This window comes from Anomaloglossus baeobatrachus, chromosome 7 (genome assembly GCF_048569485.1).
Source record: "Anomaloglossus baeobatrachus isolate aAnoBae1 chromosome 7, aAnoBae1.hap1, whole genome shotgun sequence".
In the NCBI taxonomy this organism is placed as follows: domain Eukaryota; kingdom Metazoa; phylum Chordata; class Amphibia; order Anura; family Aromobatidae; genus Anomaloglossus; species Anomaloglossus baeobatrachus.
The window spans coordinates 281513028-281529543 of NC_134359.1; the positions used below are offsets into that span (position 1 = coordinate 281513028).

At 52.5% G+C, this 16516-nt stretch overlaps 1 protein-coding gene across 1 annotated transcript in view; it reads right to left on the reverse strand.

The window, feature by feature from the left end:
* IFT140 (intraflagellar transport 140) overlaps nt 1–16516 on the reverse strand; it is a 239048-nt gene that overhangs the window by 147673 nt on the left and 74859 nt on the right. The window contains exon 7 of the mRNA XM_075318259.1: nt 10383–10474. Within this exon, the coding sequence (XP_075174374.1) occupies nt 10383–10474 (92 nt within the window). The remainder of the gene's footprint in view (nt 1–10382; nt 10475–16516) is intronic.

Below are 16516 nucleotides of genomic sequence, written 5' to 3' on the forward strand. Positions count from 1 at the left end.
AAATAAAAAGACGGGGAAAGACAGACGGGGAAAGAGACAGACTGACAGAGATAGACGGACACACACACATACAGAGACTGACAGAGACAGACACACACACAGAGACTGAGAGAGAGACAGTTACTATCCTGGGCACCATCTGGGTACTACAGCTAGTATTGTATATAATATAAAAGCCAAGAAATATGGGCAGCCATGGAGCTGCAGGGTGCAAACTGGACCCCTGCTCCATTCATCTCCTTCTCAATACAAGACCGAATAGTGAGTATGGGATTCCTGATCTACCTTGTTTTTCCAAAAATGAGACCTCCCCCAAAAGAAGGGAATTTTGTTTACTTACCGTAAATTCCTTTTCTTCTAGCTCCTATTGGGAGACCCAGACAATTGGGTGTATAGCTTCTGCCTCCGGAGGCCACACAAAGTATTACACTTTAAAAAGTGTAACCCCTCCCCTCTGCTATACACCCTCCCGTGCATCACGGGCTCATCAGTTTTGGTGCCAAAGCAGGAAGGAGGAAACTTATAAATTGGTCTAAGGTAAATTCAATCCGAAGGATGTTCGGAGAACTGAAACCATGAACCAAAGAACAATTCAACATGAACAACATGTGTACACAAAGAACAACAGCCCGAAGGGAACAGGGGCGGGTGCTGGGTCTCCCAATAGGAGCTAGAAGAAAAGGAATTTACGGTAAGTAAACAAAATTCCCTTCTTCTTTGTCGCTCCATTGGGAGACCCAGACAATTCGGACGTCCAAAAGCAGTCCCTGGGTGGGTAAAAGAATACCTCGATAAAAAGAGCCGAAAAACGACCCCCTCTTATAGGTGGGCAACTGCCGCCTGAAGGAGTCGCCTACCTAGGCTGGCATCTGCCGAAGCAGAGGCATGTACCTGATAGTTTTTCGTGAAAGTGTGCAGACTCGACCAGGTAGCCGCCTGACACACCTGCTGAGCCGTAGCCTGGTGTCGCAATGCCCAGGAAGCATCTACGGCTCTGGTAGAATGGGCCTTCAGCCCTGCAGGAATTGGAAGCCCACAAGAACGGTAGGCTTCAAGAATCGGTTCCTTGATCCACCGAGCCAAGGTTGACTTGAAAACCTGAAATCCCTTACTCTGGCCCGCGACAAGGACAAAGAGCGCATCAGACTGGCGCCGGGGCGCCGTGCGAGAAATGTAGAGCCGGAGTGCTCTTACCAGATCTAATAAATGCAAATCCTTTTCACATTGGTCAACTGGATGAGGGCCCAAAGAGGGTAAGAAGATATCCTGCGTGAGATGAAACGGGGATACCTTAGGGAGAAAGTCCGGGACCGGACGCAGAACCCCTTATCCTGGTGAAACACCAGGAAGGGGGCTCTGCATGATAGCGCTGCTAGCTCAGACACTCTCCTGAGTGATGTGACTGCCACTAGGAAGGCCACCTTCTGCGAAGGGCGAGATAGAGAGACCTCCCGCATCGGGTCGAAAGATGGCTTCTGAAGAGTCGTCAGCACCCTGTTAAGATCCCAGGGTGCGAACGGACGCTCGTAATATGGGACTATGTGGTCAACCCCCCTGCAGGAACGTGCGGACCTGCGGAAGCCTGGCTAGACGCTTTTGAAAAAACACGGAAAGCGCCGATACTTGTCCCTTGAGAGAGCCGAGACAAGCCCTTGTCCCTTCCGGATTGAAGTGAAAGAAAGAAGGAAAAGTGGACAAGGCAAACGGCCAGGGAGTAAAACCCTGATTAGAGCACCAGGATAAGAAGAACCTCCAAGTCCTGGGCTAAAACTCGGCGGACATTGGTTTGCTTGGCTGTCTCATGGTGGCGATGACATCTTGAGATAACCCTGATGACGCTAGAGGCCAGGGCTCAATGGCCACACCACCAGGATGAGGGCCGCAGAATTCAGATGGAAAAAAGGCCCATGAGACAGCAAGTCTGGTCGGTCTGGGAGTGCCCACGGTTGACCACCGTGAGGTGCCACAGATCCGGGTACCACGATCCCCTCGGCTAGTCTGGAGCGACGAGGATGGTGCGGCGGCAGTCTGACCTGATCTTGCGTAACCCTCTGGGCAGTAGAGCCAGAGGAGGAAATACATAAGTCGAAAACTGCGACCAGTCCTGAACTAACGTGTCTGCCGCCAGAGCTCTGTGATCCTTGGACCGAGCCATGAATGCCGGGACTTTGTTGTTGTGCCGAGACGCCTTTAGATCGACGTCCGGTGTTCCCCAGCGGCAACATATCTCTAGAAACACGTCCGGGTGAAGAGACCATTCCCCTGCTTCCATGCCCTGGCGACTGAGAAAATCTGCTTCTCAGTTTTCTACGCCCGGGATGTGAACTGCGGAGATGGTGGAGGCTGTGGCTTCCGCCCACAGCAGAGTCTGCCAAACTTCTCGGAAGGCTTGACGACTGCGTGTGCCGCCCTGGTGGTTGATGTACGCAACCGCCGTGGCGTTGTCCGACTGAATTCGGATCTGCCTGCCTTCCAGCCACCGCTGGAACGCCTTTAGGGCTAGATACACTGCCCTTATCTCCAAAACATTGATCTGAAGGGAGGACTCTGTCAGAGTCCGGGTTCCCTGAGTCCTGTGGCGGAGGAAGACCGCTCCCCACCCTGACAGACTCGCGTCCGTCGTGACCACAGCCCCGGCTGGGTCTGGAAAGATTTGCAAGGGAAATAGAGGCGTTCATGTTTAGGGACGTCGACCTCCTGTCCCATTTGCGGTGTCCAATAGAAGCGGACGCAGACGAATCTGCGCAAGGGAACTGCCTCCATTGCTGCCACCATCTTCCTTAGGAAGTGTATGAGGCGCCTTAAGAGGTGTGACTGGGTCCGAAGGAGAGAGTGCACCCCTGTCTGTAGTGAGCGCTGTTTATGCAGCGGAAGCTTCACTATCGCTGAGAGAGTATGAAACTCCATCCCGAGGCATGAGAGTGTAGGACCGGCACCACTGTTGCCATGACTTTGGTGAAGACTCGACCTGATGGCGAAACGCAGGAAGCGTTGATGCTCTGGTGCAATCGGCACATGGAGATAAGCATCCCTGATGTCGATTGGTGCTAGGAAGTCTCCTTGGGCCATCGAGGCGATGACAAAGCGGAGAGATTCCATCCGGAACCGTCAGGTCCTCTGTCTGTTGAGCAGTGTGAAGTCCAGAACGGGGCGGAGTGATCCGTCCTATCTTGGTACCACGAACAAGCTGGAGTAAAAACCGCGACTACGTTCTTGAAGGGGAACGTGGATCGCAACTCCTCCTGCCGTCAGAGTGTTCACCGCCTGAAAACGTGCATCGGCTCGCTCGGGGGGCGGAGATGCTCTGAAGAAACGAGTCGGAGGACGAGAACTGAGCTCTATCCTGTAACCGAAAGACAGAATGTCTCATCCATCGGTCTTGGACATGTGGGGACCGCTCCCCTGACCTGGACCGCCATGTAGAAGAGGTTCTCTGGCTCTTCTGTGGCCCGTTGGACGATGAGGATTGGGACCTAGCTGAGGGTGCTGAGGTCTCTTTGGTTTGAGCTAGGTAAGCACGAGTCCTTTCCCTCGGACTGCTCAATCGTTTCATCCAATTGTTCGCCAAACAATCGGTCGCCAGAAAAAAGCAAACCGGACAAGAGCTTCTTGGAAGCAGAATCTGCCTTCCATTCGCGTAGCCACATGGCCCTGCGGACTGCCACCTGAGTGGCGGATGCTACCGCTGTACGGCTAGCCGAGTCCAGGACAGCATGCCCGGCGGAGGATGAAAATACCGACGCCTGAGACGTCAAAGACGCTAATTGCGGAGCAGAGTATGACTGTATTAATCTCAGACAGAGCAGCTGAGATAGCCTGGAGTGCCCGCACTGCTGCAAAGGCTGGGGCATACTGATCTAGCCGCCAGTCAAGAGACTGGAGGGGCACCTTGGGACACTGAGCCCAACTCTTAACAACGTCAGAGGGGAAGGGACAACGTGTGTTATAAGGCGTTTAGTAAAAACGCTTGTCCGGGAAAGCCCTGTGCTTCTGGACAGCATCTCTGAAGCCTGAGAACCACGTCCGGACAGAGTCCTGGGTTGCGACCTCCGCCTCATCCTCTATAGAGTCCTCAAGCTGAGACCCTTGATGAAGTCGGGGAAGATTCTAAGCAAGGCCGCTTAGCCGGTCTGGGACTGCGGTTCGTGCCGGTGTCCACCACGTAATAACTAGAGGCCACCCCAGGAGCACGCTTCGTCGCAGACCGAGAGAGGCCTGGGGGCAATCCCGCAGTGCCCGGGGCCTGTGTAAGGGGCCGGTCTGGACTGCAAGCTCCTAGTATCTTAGCAGACCATTTGTCCATATCCTGAGCCATGGATAGTGAAAATGACTCAGAGTTTTTCAGTAAAAGCTGCAACTCTGTCCCTGCCGCCTGGACAGGGGACGCCGGCGGAGCTCAACCAGTGCCCCCGGCTCCGGCTGAGCGAGTGCCACATGGCCCGAGCAATGCTCACAGTGATCACTGAGGGATACATATGTACAGCAGAACTGTGAAAATGCATACAAACATTATATATCTATATATACAGTTCAGCACTCTAGGGGGCCCAGCACCGAGAAGAAGCCCCCTGGCGTACCGACCGCTCAAGCAGTGTGTGCTGCTTAAAAACATGGCTGTCGGCGTTTACAGTGGAGGGGGGAGCCGTGGGCGTAACCCCAAAAGTGCGGGAATCTGGTGCCCCGAGTGAAACGTGAGGGGGGCGGAGGACAGCCGAGTGTGCTCCAGCCCTCACTGTCGGCCTCAGACTGGCCGTCCCGCCCTTCCCCCTGACTGGCAGGGCCGGGGGCGGGAGTTTAAGGCGCTAGGCCGCAAAAGCCGGGGGCTAAAGTTAAAAACCGCGGCCGGCCAGCAGGCGCGGTCGGCGCGGCAGTCTGTACTAACCCCGCAGGCGCTGCCAAGTCTGAGGCCAAGGTCCCCCATGCACCGTCCCCAAGGGGACACTGAGTACCTTGCGGGGATCAGTGTCGTAGAGTGATTAGTGAGGGAGGCGGAGGACAGCCAAGTGTGCTCCGGCCCTCACTGTCGGCGTCAGCCCGACCGTCCCGCCCTTCCCCCTGACTGGCAGGTCCGGGGGCGGGAGTTAAGGCACTAGGCCGCAAAAGCCAGGGGCTAAAGTTAAACACCACGGCCGGCAGGCAGGCGCGGTCGGCGCGGTAGTCCCGTACCAACCCCGCAGTCGCTGCCAAATCTGAGGCCAAGGTGCTCCATGCACCGTCCCCAAGGGAACACTGAGTACCTGTGCGGGGATCTGTGCCGTAGAGTGCTTAGTGAGGGGGACGGAGGACAGCCAGGTGTGCTCCAGCTCTCACTGTCGGCGTTAGACCGACCATCCCGCCCTTCCCCCTGACTGGCAGGGCCGGGGGCGGGAGTGTAAGGCACTAGGCCGCAAAAGCCGGGGACTAAAGTTAAAACCGCGGCCGGCAAGCAGGCGCGGTAGTCCCGGCGTCATACCAATCACCGCAGTCGCTGCAGCGTCTGGGGTCAAGGTGCTCTATGCACCGTCCCCAAGGGGACACAGAGTACCTGTAGATGCAGGGCCCTGTCCCTGATGATACTCCGTCTCCTGTCCGGCCGAATCCCACAGGGGCTGCGGAGGGAGGCCGGTCCCAGTGCCTGGATGACCGGATAGGATCCCACTTCCCCAGAGCCCCTAAGGGATGGGGAAGGAAAACGGCATGTGGCTCCGGCCTGTGTACCCGCAATGGGTACCTCAACCTTAACAACACCGCCGACTTAGTGGGGTGAGAAGGGAGCATGCCGGGGGCCCTGTTAGGGCCCTCTTTTCTTCCATCCGATATAATCAGCAGCTGCTGCTGACTAAAATGTGGAGCATTGTGTGAGTGTCAGCCTCCTTCAACACAAAGCATAAAAACTGAGGAGCCAGTGATGCACGGGAGGGTGTATAGGCAGAGGAGAGGGGTTACACTTTTTAAAGTGTAATACTTTCTGTGGCCTCCGGAGGCAGAAGCTATACACCCAATTGTCTGGGTCTCCCAATGGAGCGACAAAGAAATGAGCCCTAGTCGCGGATCAATAAATGAAGTGCCAAGGTAGCTAAAAAAGTTAAAGATAGTGCAGGGCACTTCATTATGGAAAGCAGACACCCCGCAATCACACTCACCAGACGCCGAGCAGGAGGCCCTGCAGTGATCACACACATCAGATCACACACATGAGATCTCACACCCACAAACATCAGATCACACACAATCACCCATCAGATCGCATACCCACACTCACCCCATCCAACAATACCGATTTCTTCTGGCTGGCAGGATCCTGAAATGCAGTGCAGTGTAGCGCAGGGACCTGCAGATGGAATGCATACAGGACCTGTGATGTGTTCCACTGCAGCGTCCTCCATGTGTTCCACTGCACTGCGACCTATTTTTCCCTGCAGCCAGAGGCATTCTGTACCTGCGGATGTGGTGAGTGACTTTGTGAGTGTGTGTGCGCGATCTGATCGGTGATTGTGTGCGTGATCTGATGTGTGTGTGTGATTTGATGTATATGAGTGTCGGCCAGAAACAGGGTTGGCAGCGTGCAGCTTTGTCATAGAATCTCATCAGCACCAACTGCCATCTCCTGTGTCAGTAAGGCTAATTTCACACATCAGTTTTTTTCCATCAGGCACAATCCGGAAAAAAATGGGTAAAACTGATCCAGCGCCGAATCAGTTTTATCCCCATTGATTTGTATTAGCGCCGGATTGTGCCTGATGGCCTTTCCTTGCATCCGGCTTTTGCCGGATCCGTCATAATTGCCTAAAGCGGCGGCCGGAGGGAACGTATCTTGTAACTTTTTTTGTCCGTCAAAAAAAACGCATCGCGCCAGATCCAGCGCGATCCGGCGTGTTTTACAATGGAAGCCTATGGACGCTGGATCCGGCGTAATGCGGTAAAAAATGGATGTGGCCGCCGGATCCGCTTTTGTAAACTGAGCATACTCCAATGTATTGAAAAAAACGGATCCACCAAAAAAAAAAAACGGACGAAAAGGATGCAAAAATGGATGCGCCGGATCCGTTTTTTGACGGAACAGGTATATTGGAACCTTCAAAAAAAAAAAAAAAAAAAAAAAGGATCAGGCACATCAGTTTTTGCATATTCTGCGCCGGATCTGTTGCATCAGGCACACGCCGGATTGTACCTGATGCCAAAAACTGATGTGTGAAATTAGCTTAATGGGAAAGCCTCCACTGAATACAAATTTGACCTCAGAATTGAGAACAGATTAATTCTGGCAAAGAAAGAAGCCAATTTGTCTGATAAGATATATTACACAGTTGCTTATTTTCATGTGTGCAATTGATTTATTAAATAAGAATTAAAGCGACGGTTACGCTTCAAGTGTGTACTTATTATTTGGCAAGCTTCAATAGGTTATCCAATATGGCCAGTCCCTTTTTTGAGAGAGTTCACCAACAATTCTTTTTTTATATACACATGCCCCTTTGAAGCCAAAATAAATGTAACGCAGGATATGAATACAGTATGTTGTATGTTGAAGTGAATACAATACATTTGTTTATTAAACAAATGTAAGGATCAGGTCACCCGAGTGGCTGCTAAGGGGCTTAGGCTAAGTTCACATTTCCGCTAAAATGTATCAGTCACAATCCGCTGCTCTTGTAAACAACGGAATCCGTTTAGCGGATTCCGCTGCTCCCATAGACTTGTATGAGCAGCGGATTGTGACTGATGATGCTGCGTTGCACCCTCCGCCCAACTGATCAGTCGTAGAACGAGTGACCGCCGGGCAGGAAGAACGCAGCATGTAACGTTTTTTGAGCAGCGAGATCCGTCGGATTTCGCTGCGCATGCTCTCTGGCTCCCTGCACACGTCACCAGCTTTGGTTGGTTACCCGATATTTACCCTGATTACGGTGCAAGGAGCCAGCGCTAAGCGGTGTAGGCCCGTAACCAAGGTAAATATCGGGTAACCAAGGTAAACATCGGGTGCTTTGCTGTTACCCGATATTTAGGCTGGTTACGTGTGCAGGGAGGCCGACACTTCCCCGCTCGGCCCCGCCCCCTCCCGCACTCCGCACATGTATGTACACACACACACACACACACACACACACACACACGTCCCCAGCCATGCAGACAAGCACTGCCACTGACACCCTCGTCTGGCCCCGCCCCCCGCTCGGCTCCGCCCGCTCCCGCACTCCGCATGTGCACACACATACATACACACACACACACACACACACACACACACTCACACATACACTCACCTGTCCCCAGCCATGCAGACCGCAGCACTTCCACTGACATCCTCAGCGCCTGGCCCCGCCCCCCGCTCGGCTCCGCCCCTCCCGCATTCAGCATGTGTATGCACACACACACACACACACACACACACACACACACACTCACCTGTCCTGCAGTCCCTGCGGCACTGACGTCCTCAGTGCCACAGCCCCGCTCGGCTCCCCCCCCCCCCCCGAACTCCGCCCCCCTTACACAACGGAATCCGACAAAGAATTCTGTTCTTTGTCATCCGTTGTACAGCGTTGAACAGCGCATCAGTCACATGCGTCAAGCGACGCATGTGACTGATACAAAACAACGGAAATGTGAACTTAGCCTTAGGCTGCTTTCACACCTCCGGTTTCTGCAATGCGGCACAATACGGCACTTTGCAGGAAAATTGCAACCGGTTTTTTTTGCTGCCGGTTGCGTTTTTTCTGCATTCGGTCCGGTTTTTGCCGCATGCGGCGGCCGGATGGAACGTTGCCTGGCACGTTTTTCGTGCGGCAAAAAAAAAACCGCATCGCGCCGCATTCGGCTGATGCGGCGCATTTTTCAATGCATGCCTATGGCGGCCGGATGCGGCGCGATGCGGAAAAAAATGCATCCGGCCGCCGCATGCGGTTTTTGCCACTGCGCATGCTCAGTAGCATGCCGCAAGCGGCAAAAACCGGACGGGCCGCATGGGAAAAACTTATGCAAAGGATGCGGTGTTTTCACCGCATCCGTTGCATAGCTTGCACAGCCGGATTGAGCCGCACAGCTCAAGCCGGATGTGTGAAAGCAGCCTTACAGGCGTTTCTACTGCAATTTGTCTTACATGGCCACAGGATAAAACTGCATTTTACCAGTAATTGTGTGACCTTTACCGTATTTTTCGGACTATAAGACGCACTTTTTTCCCCCCAAATGTTGGGGGAAAGTGGGGGGTGCGTCTTATGGTCTGAATGTAGGGCTGCGGGGAATGAGGGTGCTGCGGTGGAGCGGGTCATCGGGGGCATGAGCAGGCTGCAGCAGCGCCTACCGTGACCACGTGGACCCCCTCATTTAATATACATGCCCATCATCCCGCCCATCATCTCTCAGCGCTGACAGGTGGGTGGGATGATGGGCGAGGGATGAACAACCGGCCTGCATGATCACCCCTGGCAACTGCAGCCTGGAGTGATCATGTGCGGCTATATTCACTGCCCCCCGTGCATCATCATCAGCGTGGAGTGCAGTGAATCAGTACACTCACCTGTCCCCGTTCCCCTGCAGTACCGCAATCTCCTCCTGGCTGCCGGTGGCCGCTGAGTGGAGCCGTTCCCCTGCAGTACCGCAATCTCCTCCTGGCTGCCGGTGGCCGCTGAGTGGAGCCGTTCCCCTGCAGTACCACAATCTCCTCCTGGCTGCCGGCGGCTGCTGAGTGGAGACTAGTGGTGCGCACAGCGATGACGTCATCGCTGTGCGCACGTGTCCACACGCAGCCGCCGGCAGCCAGGAGGACATCGCGGTGCTGCAGGGGAACGGGGACGGCTCCACTCAGCGGCCACCGGCAGCCAGGAGGAGATCGCGGTACTGCAGGGGAACGGGGACGGCTCCACTCAGCGGCGCTGCCGCTGACACAGACGGGAGGAGGAGCGATGCTGCAGGGAGTGAGGTGAGGGAAGGTGAGTATGAACGTTTATTTTTTTTATGTGCCACAGGATGCGGGCCGTATACTAGCATGGGGATGTATAGCACGATGGGGGTATATTATGAGCAGGATGGGGGTATATTATGAGCAAGGATGGGGGTATATGAGCAGGCTGGGGGTATATGAGCAGGATAGGGGTATATGAGCAGGATGGGGGGTATATACAAGGCATGAGGATCATTACCAGGATGGGGTATCTTAGTAGAGAACTTGGGGACATTACCCAGTGTCAGCAGCAGATCCTCGCCCCATAACAGTGTGTCATGACTCCATTTTTTGGAGGTGCGTCTTACAGTCCGAAAAATACGGTAATAATCAAGTTGAAAACTTTGCCAGTCTGTGGTAAAACCCCATCAGAGCAGTCGTGGCTGTGTCTCTGTTGGTTGGTGGCCACAAGGTGTGACCTTACCCTTATATAAAATAAGGTAAGACAACAATGAATTACCTTATGACACTTTCTCCGGTTGCTGTGATCAGTAAAGTGTTATTGACACCGATAATATCCGAGGTTTTACCAATCCTCCCTGTCAGCTTCACCTGTTAAAAGAAATCACCGTAGTCATCATGTTAACCCGACCAATGGACATCATCTGTCATCAATAATCCTGCAGGAGCCGAGCGCTTCAAAAACGCTCAACGATCAACATGGGTCTTATACGGGCATCACACGAGACGATCTATCGTGCGATATGTCGTTGGGGTCACGGTTTTCGTGACGCACATCCGGCATCGCTTGCGACGTCGTCCCGTGTGACACCTATGAGCGTCTGTAAACGATCGCAAATCGGTTACGAATTGTGTACAGGTCGCTCATTTTTAAAAAAATCGTTTATTCTACTTGGCGCCGGTTGTTCATCGTACCCGGGGTATCACACATCGCTCCGTGTGACACCCCGGGGATGATGAACCCAGCTTAACTGCGTCCCGCGGCTCCCGCCGGCTATGCGGAAGGAAGGAGGTGGGCGGGATGTTTACGTCCCGCTCATCTCCGCCCCTCCTCTTCTATTGGCCGGCGGCTGTGTGACGTCGCTATGACGCCGAACGTCCCTCCCCCTTCAGGAAGTGGATGTTCGCCGCCCACAGCAAGGTCGCTCAGCAGGTAAGTACGTGTGACGGCGGTTTAACGACTTTGTGCTCTACGGGCAACTAATTGCCCGTGACGCACAAACGACGGAGGCGGGTGCGATGGCTCGTCCAATCGCACGATAGATCGTACCGTGTGACACCTGCATTAGAACAAAGACCCCCATCAACCTGCAAGATCTTCAAAAGTTTTGCAAGAAATGTAAAAAATTAGCAAAATGTAAGATAGACTGGTGTGTCAGTCTCCACAAGGAGAAAAGTTGTCCCCTTACACCCTACTATAGCTTCTCATGCAGCCAGATCAGATCTCCTACTTTGCACTGACGAGGGACAATCCAAAACACCGCATCTGCAAATTGAGGTTCTGATCTGGTATAAATCCTAGCTTATCATATGAAAAGTCTTGTTAAAGAGCCACTTTTGATTTTTAGGATGGCTACTTCCAATAGGTGGCGCTAGAGTTTGTCTCCTTCCTCCCTTTAAGAGACAATTTAAATACTTCCCAGAGAAGCAGCTATAAGGACTACTTTGAACGCTGCGACATTGCTAGCCGATGCTTGCGATGCCGAGCGCGATAGTCCCCGCCCCCGTCGCACATGCGATATCTTGTGATAGCTGCCGTAGCGAACATTATCACTACGGCAGCTTCACACGCACTTAACTGCCCTGCGACGTCGCTCTGGCCGGCGACCCGCCTCCTTCCTAAGGGGGCGGGTCGTGCGGCGTCACAGCGACATCACACGGCAGGTGGCCAATAGAAGCGGAGGGGCGGAGATGAGCGGGACGTAAACATCCCGCCCACCTCCTTCCTTCTGCATAGCCGGTGGAGGCAGGTAAGGAGATGTTCCTCGCTCCTGCGGTGTCACACACAGCGATGTGTGCTGCCGCAGGAACTAGGAACAACATCGTATCTCCTATTGGTGCGACATTATGAAAATGTCCGACGCTACACAGATCACCGATTTACAACGCTTTTGCGATCGTTTATCGGCGCATCTAGGCTTTACACGTTGCGATGTCGTTACCGGCGTCGGATGTGCGTCACTTTCAATTTGACCCCGACGATATCGCAGTAGTGATGTCGCAACGTGCAAAGTACCCCTATGACCCCTCACTAGCAGCCAGACTGGTGTGTGAAGTCTCTGCAAGGAGAAAAGTTCTCCCCTTAGACCCCAAAATGTAAGTACACTTTAAGCAAACACCTCAGTACAGAAACCTGCTGTGATGACTGCAGCCAGGGATATTTTTCTCTGAAATGCTTTGGCGTTTCAGAAAAGATAAAATTTGAAGATCCTGCGAGAGACGAGACTAGTCCGGCCTCTCCCTGCACCGCTCCGAGTGAACCACGGATCTCTGGTTAAGTACACACATGGGAGACACCTGTCAATCACTAAGAGCAGTGTAGGGAAAAAGCCGGACCAGTCTTGTTTCTGTCTCTGGTCCCCAGGTCTTCAAACTATATTTAAACAAAAGACCAAAAGGATATAGTATCAGGGGTATCAACTATTGAACCAAACAAAAAAACTCCTAATAAAATTGTATACTTTATTTCTATATCAATTAAAAAAGAATATATTCATACAACCAGAAACACACAATGTGCAAATAGTGTTAGATGCACCGGATGGAAAGTGTAAGGGTAATTGTATCTAGGGGCTGTGCAGATCAATGGTACATAAACCTAATAGATTCAGATGCTGGACCCTAGCGGATATGACTCACCCTTAATTGGTCCCTGCCTAGCAATGGGGCTTTAACCCCTTCAGCCCCCAGCCTGTTTTCACCTTAAAGACCCGGCCATTTATTGCAATTTTGACCAGTGTCACTTTGACAGGTTATAACTCTGCAACACTTCAACGGATCCTGGCGATTCTGACATTGTTTTTTCGTGACATATTGTACTTTACGTTTGTGAAAATTTCGGAAATTTGGCGAAAATTTTGAAAATTTCGCAATTTTCAAAATTTGAAATTTTATGCCCATAAATCTGAGAGATATGTCACACAAAATAGTTACTAAATAACATTTCCCACTTGTCTGCTTTACACCAGCGCAATTTTTGAAAAAAAAAACCAACCCATTTCCGTTAAGAAGTTAGAAGGGTTCAAAGTTCATCAGCAATTTCTCATTTTTCCAACAAAATTTACAAAAAAAAAAATTTTTAGGTACCACATCACATTTGGAGTGATTTGAGAGACCTAGGCGAAAGAAAATACCCAAAAGTGACCCCATTCTAAAAACTGCACCCCTCACACTGCTCAAAACCACAGCCAAGAAGTTTATTAACCCTTTAAGAGCTTCACAGCAACCAAAGCAATGTAGAAGAAAAAATGAAAATTTTACTTTAACACAAAAATGTTACTTTAGCCATATAAATTAGTATTTTCACAAGGGTATCAGGAAAAATGCATCATAAAATGTATTGTGCATTTTCTCCTGAGTACGCAGAAACCTCATATGTGGTGGAAATCAAATGTTTGGGCACACGGCAGGACTCGGAAGGCAAGGAGCGCCATTTGAATTTTTGAGTGCAAAAAAGAGAATTTTGTTTACTTACCGTAAATTCTTTTTCTTATAGTTCCGTATTGGGAGACCCAGACATTGGGTGTATAGCTTCTGCCTCCGGAGGACACACAAAGTACTACACTTAAAAGTGTAGCTCCTCCCTCTGAGCTTATACACCCCCTGGAGAACCAGATCTAGCCAGTTTAGTGCAAAAGCTGAAGGAGAATAGCCACCCACAAGTAGAACCGAGCAAGAACCGGAACAACCGGAGACTCTGTCCACGACAACAGCCGGTGATAACACACGGAACAAGAAAATTGCCAACAGGCAACAGGGAGGGAGCTGGGTCTCCCAATACGGAACTATAAGAAAAAGAATTTACGGTAAGTAAACAAAATTCTCTTTTTCTTTATCGTTCCTATGGGAGACCCAGACCATGGGACGTTCCAAAGCTGTCCCTGGGTGGGAATAAACAGAAAAAACTAAGAAGTAGGCGGAGCCTAACTTCACAAGTGGGCGACAGCCGCCTGAAGGATGCGTCTCCCCAAGCTCGCATCTGCTGAAGCATGAGCATGCACTTGGTAGTGCTTTGAAAAGGTATGCAGGCTAGTCCAAGTGGTCAGCCTGACAGACTTGTTGAGCCGTAGCCTGGTGCCTAAAAGCCCAAGAGGCACCGACAGCTCTGGTCGAGTGTGCTTTGAAAAGCTTGAGAGGTGCACCGCCTAAGCGCAGCGGTGCGAGACACATAAATCCGGAGAGCACGCACCAGATCCAGAGAACGCAGCGCTTTCTCAAAGCGATGAACATGGGCCGGACAGAAGGAAGGCAAGGAAATGTCCTGGTTAAGGTGGAAGGGAGAGACCACCTTAGGAAGAAAGTCCGGAGTCGGACGGAGAACTACCTTGTCTTGGTGAAAAAACAAAAAAGGTGACTCCGAGGAGAGCGCAGACAAATCAGAGACTCTCCTGAGAGAAGTTATGGCAACTAGAAAGGCCACCCTTTGAGAAAGACGATACAAAGAAACCTCCCTAAGAGGCTCAAAAGGGGGTTTCTGCAATACCGTGAAGACCAAGTTAAGGTCCCAGGGATCCAAGGGCCGCCGATAAGGCGGAATGATGTGAGACACACCTTGCATGAAGGTGCGGACCTGAGCCAGCCGGGCGAGACGCCGCTGGAACAGCACTGATAAAGCTGAGACTTGTCCCTTGAGAGAGTTGAGGGACAGTCCTAGCTGCAGACCGGACTGTAAAAAAGACAGAAGGGTCGGCAACGAGAATGGCCAAGGAGGATGGCCGGAAGAGTGACCAAGTCCTGTGATAGATCTTGACGGAGGAAGACTTACGGGCCCGAGTCATAGTGGAGCTGACTTCAGGAGGAATACCAGAAGCCGTCAAAATCCAGGACTCAAGAGCCACGCCGTCAAATTGAGTGCCGCAGAATTCGGGCGGAAAAACGGACCTTGCGAGAGTAGGTTTGGACGATCCGGAAGATGCCACGGCATCTCTACAGACAGGTGGAGCAGGTCCGGATACCAAGCTCGCCTGGGCCAGTCCGGTGCAATGAGGATGACTCGACGGCCCTCCATTCTGATCTTGCGCAGGACTATGGGCAAGAGAGCTAGAGGGGGAAACACGTAGGACAGACGAAACTGGGACCAATCCTGAACCAGAGCATCCGCGGCGAAGGCCTGAGGGTCGTGGGACCGAGCCACGTAAACCGGAACCTTGTTGTTGTGACGGGATGCCATTAGGTCCATGTCCGGAGTGCCCCACTTGCGGCAGATTGACTGAAACACTGCCGGGTGCAGGGACCACTCGCCACCGTCCACGGATTGACGGCTGAGATAATCTGCCTCCCAGTTTTCTACGCCTGGGATGTGGACTGCGGATATGGTGGACTTGGAGTCCTCCGCCCATTGAAGAATGCGTTGGACCTCCAACATTGCCAGGCGGCTGCGTGTCTGACTGGACTCGAATGTGCCTGCCCGCCAGCACGTGGTGAAAAGCTAGGAGAGCTAGAAGCATGGCTCTGGTTTCCAGCACATTGATTGAAAGGGCTGACTCGGACGGAGTCCAAGTGCCCTGTGCTCTGTGGTGGAGATATACCGCTCCCCAGCCGGATAGGCTGGCATCCGTGGTGAGAATCACCCAGGACGGAGTCAGAAAGGAGCGCCCTTGGGACAGGGAGAGGGGTCGAAGCCACCACTGAAGAGAGCTCCTGGTCCGTGGCGACAGAGCCACTAACCTGTGTAAGGAGGAAGGCCGCTTGCCCCAACAGCGGAGAATGTCCAGCTGCAGGGGGCGCAGATGAAACTGGGCAAAGGGAACTCCATGGACGCCAACATTTGACCCAGCACCTGCATCAGGCGCCTGAGGGTATAACGGCGGGGCCGCAGCAGAGAGCGCACCGCTAGCCGGAGAGACTGTTGTTTGACTAAGGGCAACTTCACAAGTGCCGGCAAAGTCTGGAACTGCATCCCTAGGTACGTGAGCCGTGAGATATGATGTCTCTCACCCACTGATCGGAGACTTGCTTTAACCAAGCGTCGCCAAAGTGGGAGAGCCTGCCACCGACTGAGGACGTGGCTGAAGCGGGCAGAAAGTCATGAGGAAGCTGCCTTAGTGGCAGAACCTCCTGCGGACTTCTGCGGACGCGCTTTTGTGCGCCAGTTGGATTTCTGATCCTTAGCTGAGTTAGCGGACGAGGCGGAAGGCTTAGAGGATGACCAGTTGGAGGAACGAAAGGAACGAAACCTCGATTGATTCCTACCCTGGGCGGGTTTCCTGGTCTTGGTTTGTGGCATGGAAGTACTCTTCCCGCCAGTAGCTTCCTTAATGATTTCATCCAGCTGTTCACCAAACAGCCGTGAACCAGCAAAAGGGAGCCCAGCAAGAAACTTCTTGGAAGAAGCATCTGCCTTCCACTCTCGAAGCCACAAGATCCTGCGGATAACAAGAGAATTAGCTGAAGCCACCGCAGTGCGGTGAGCAG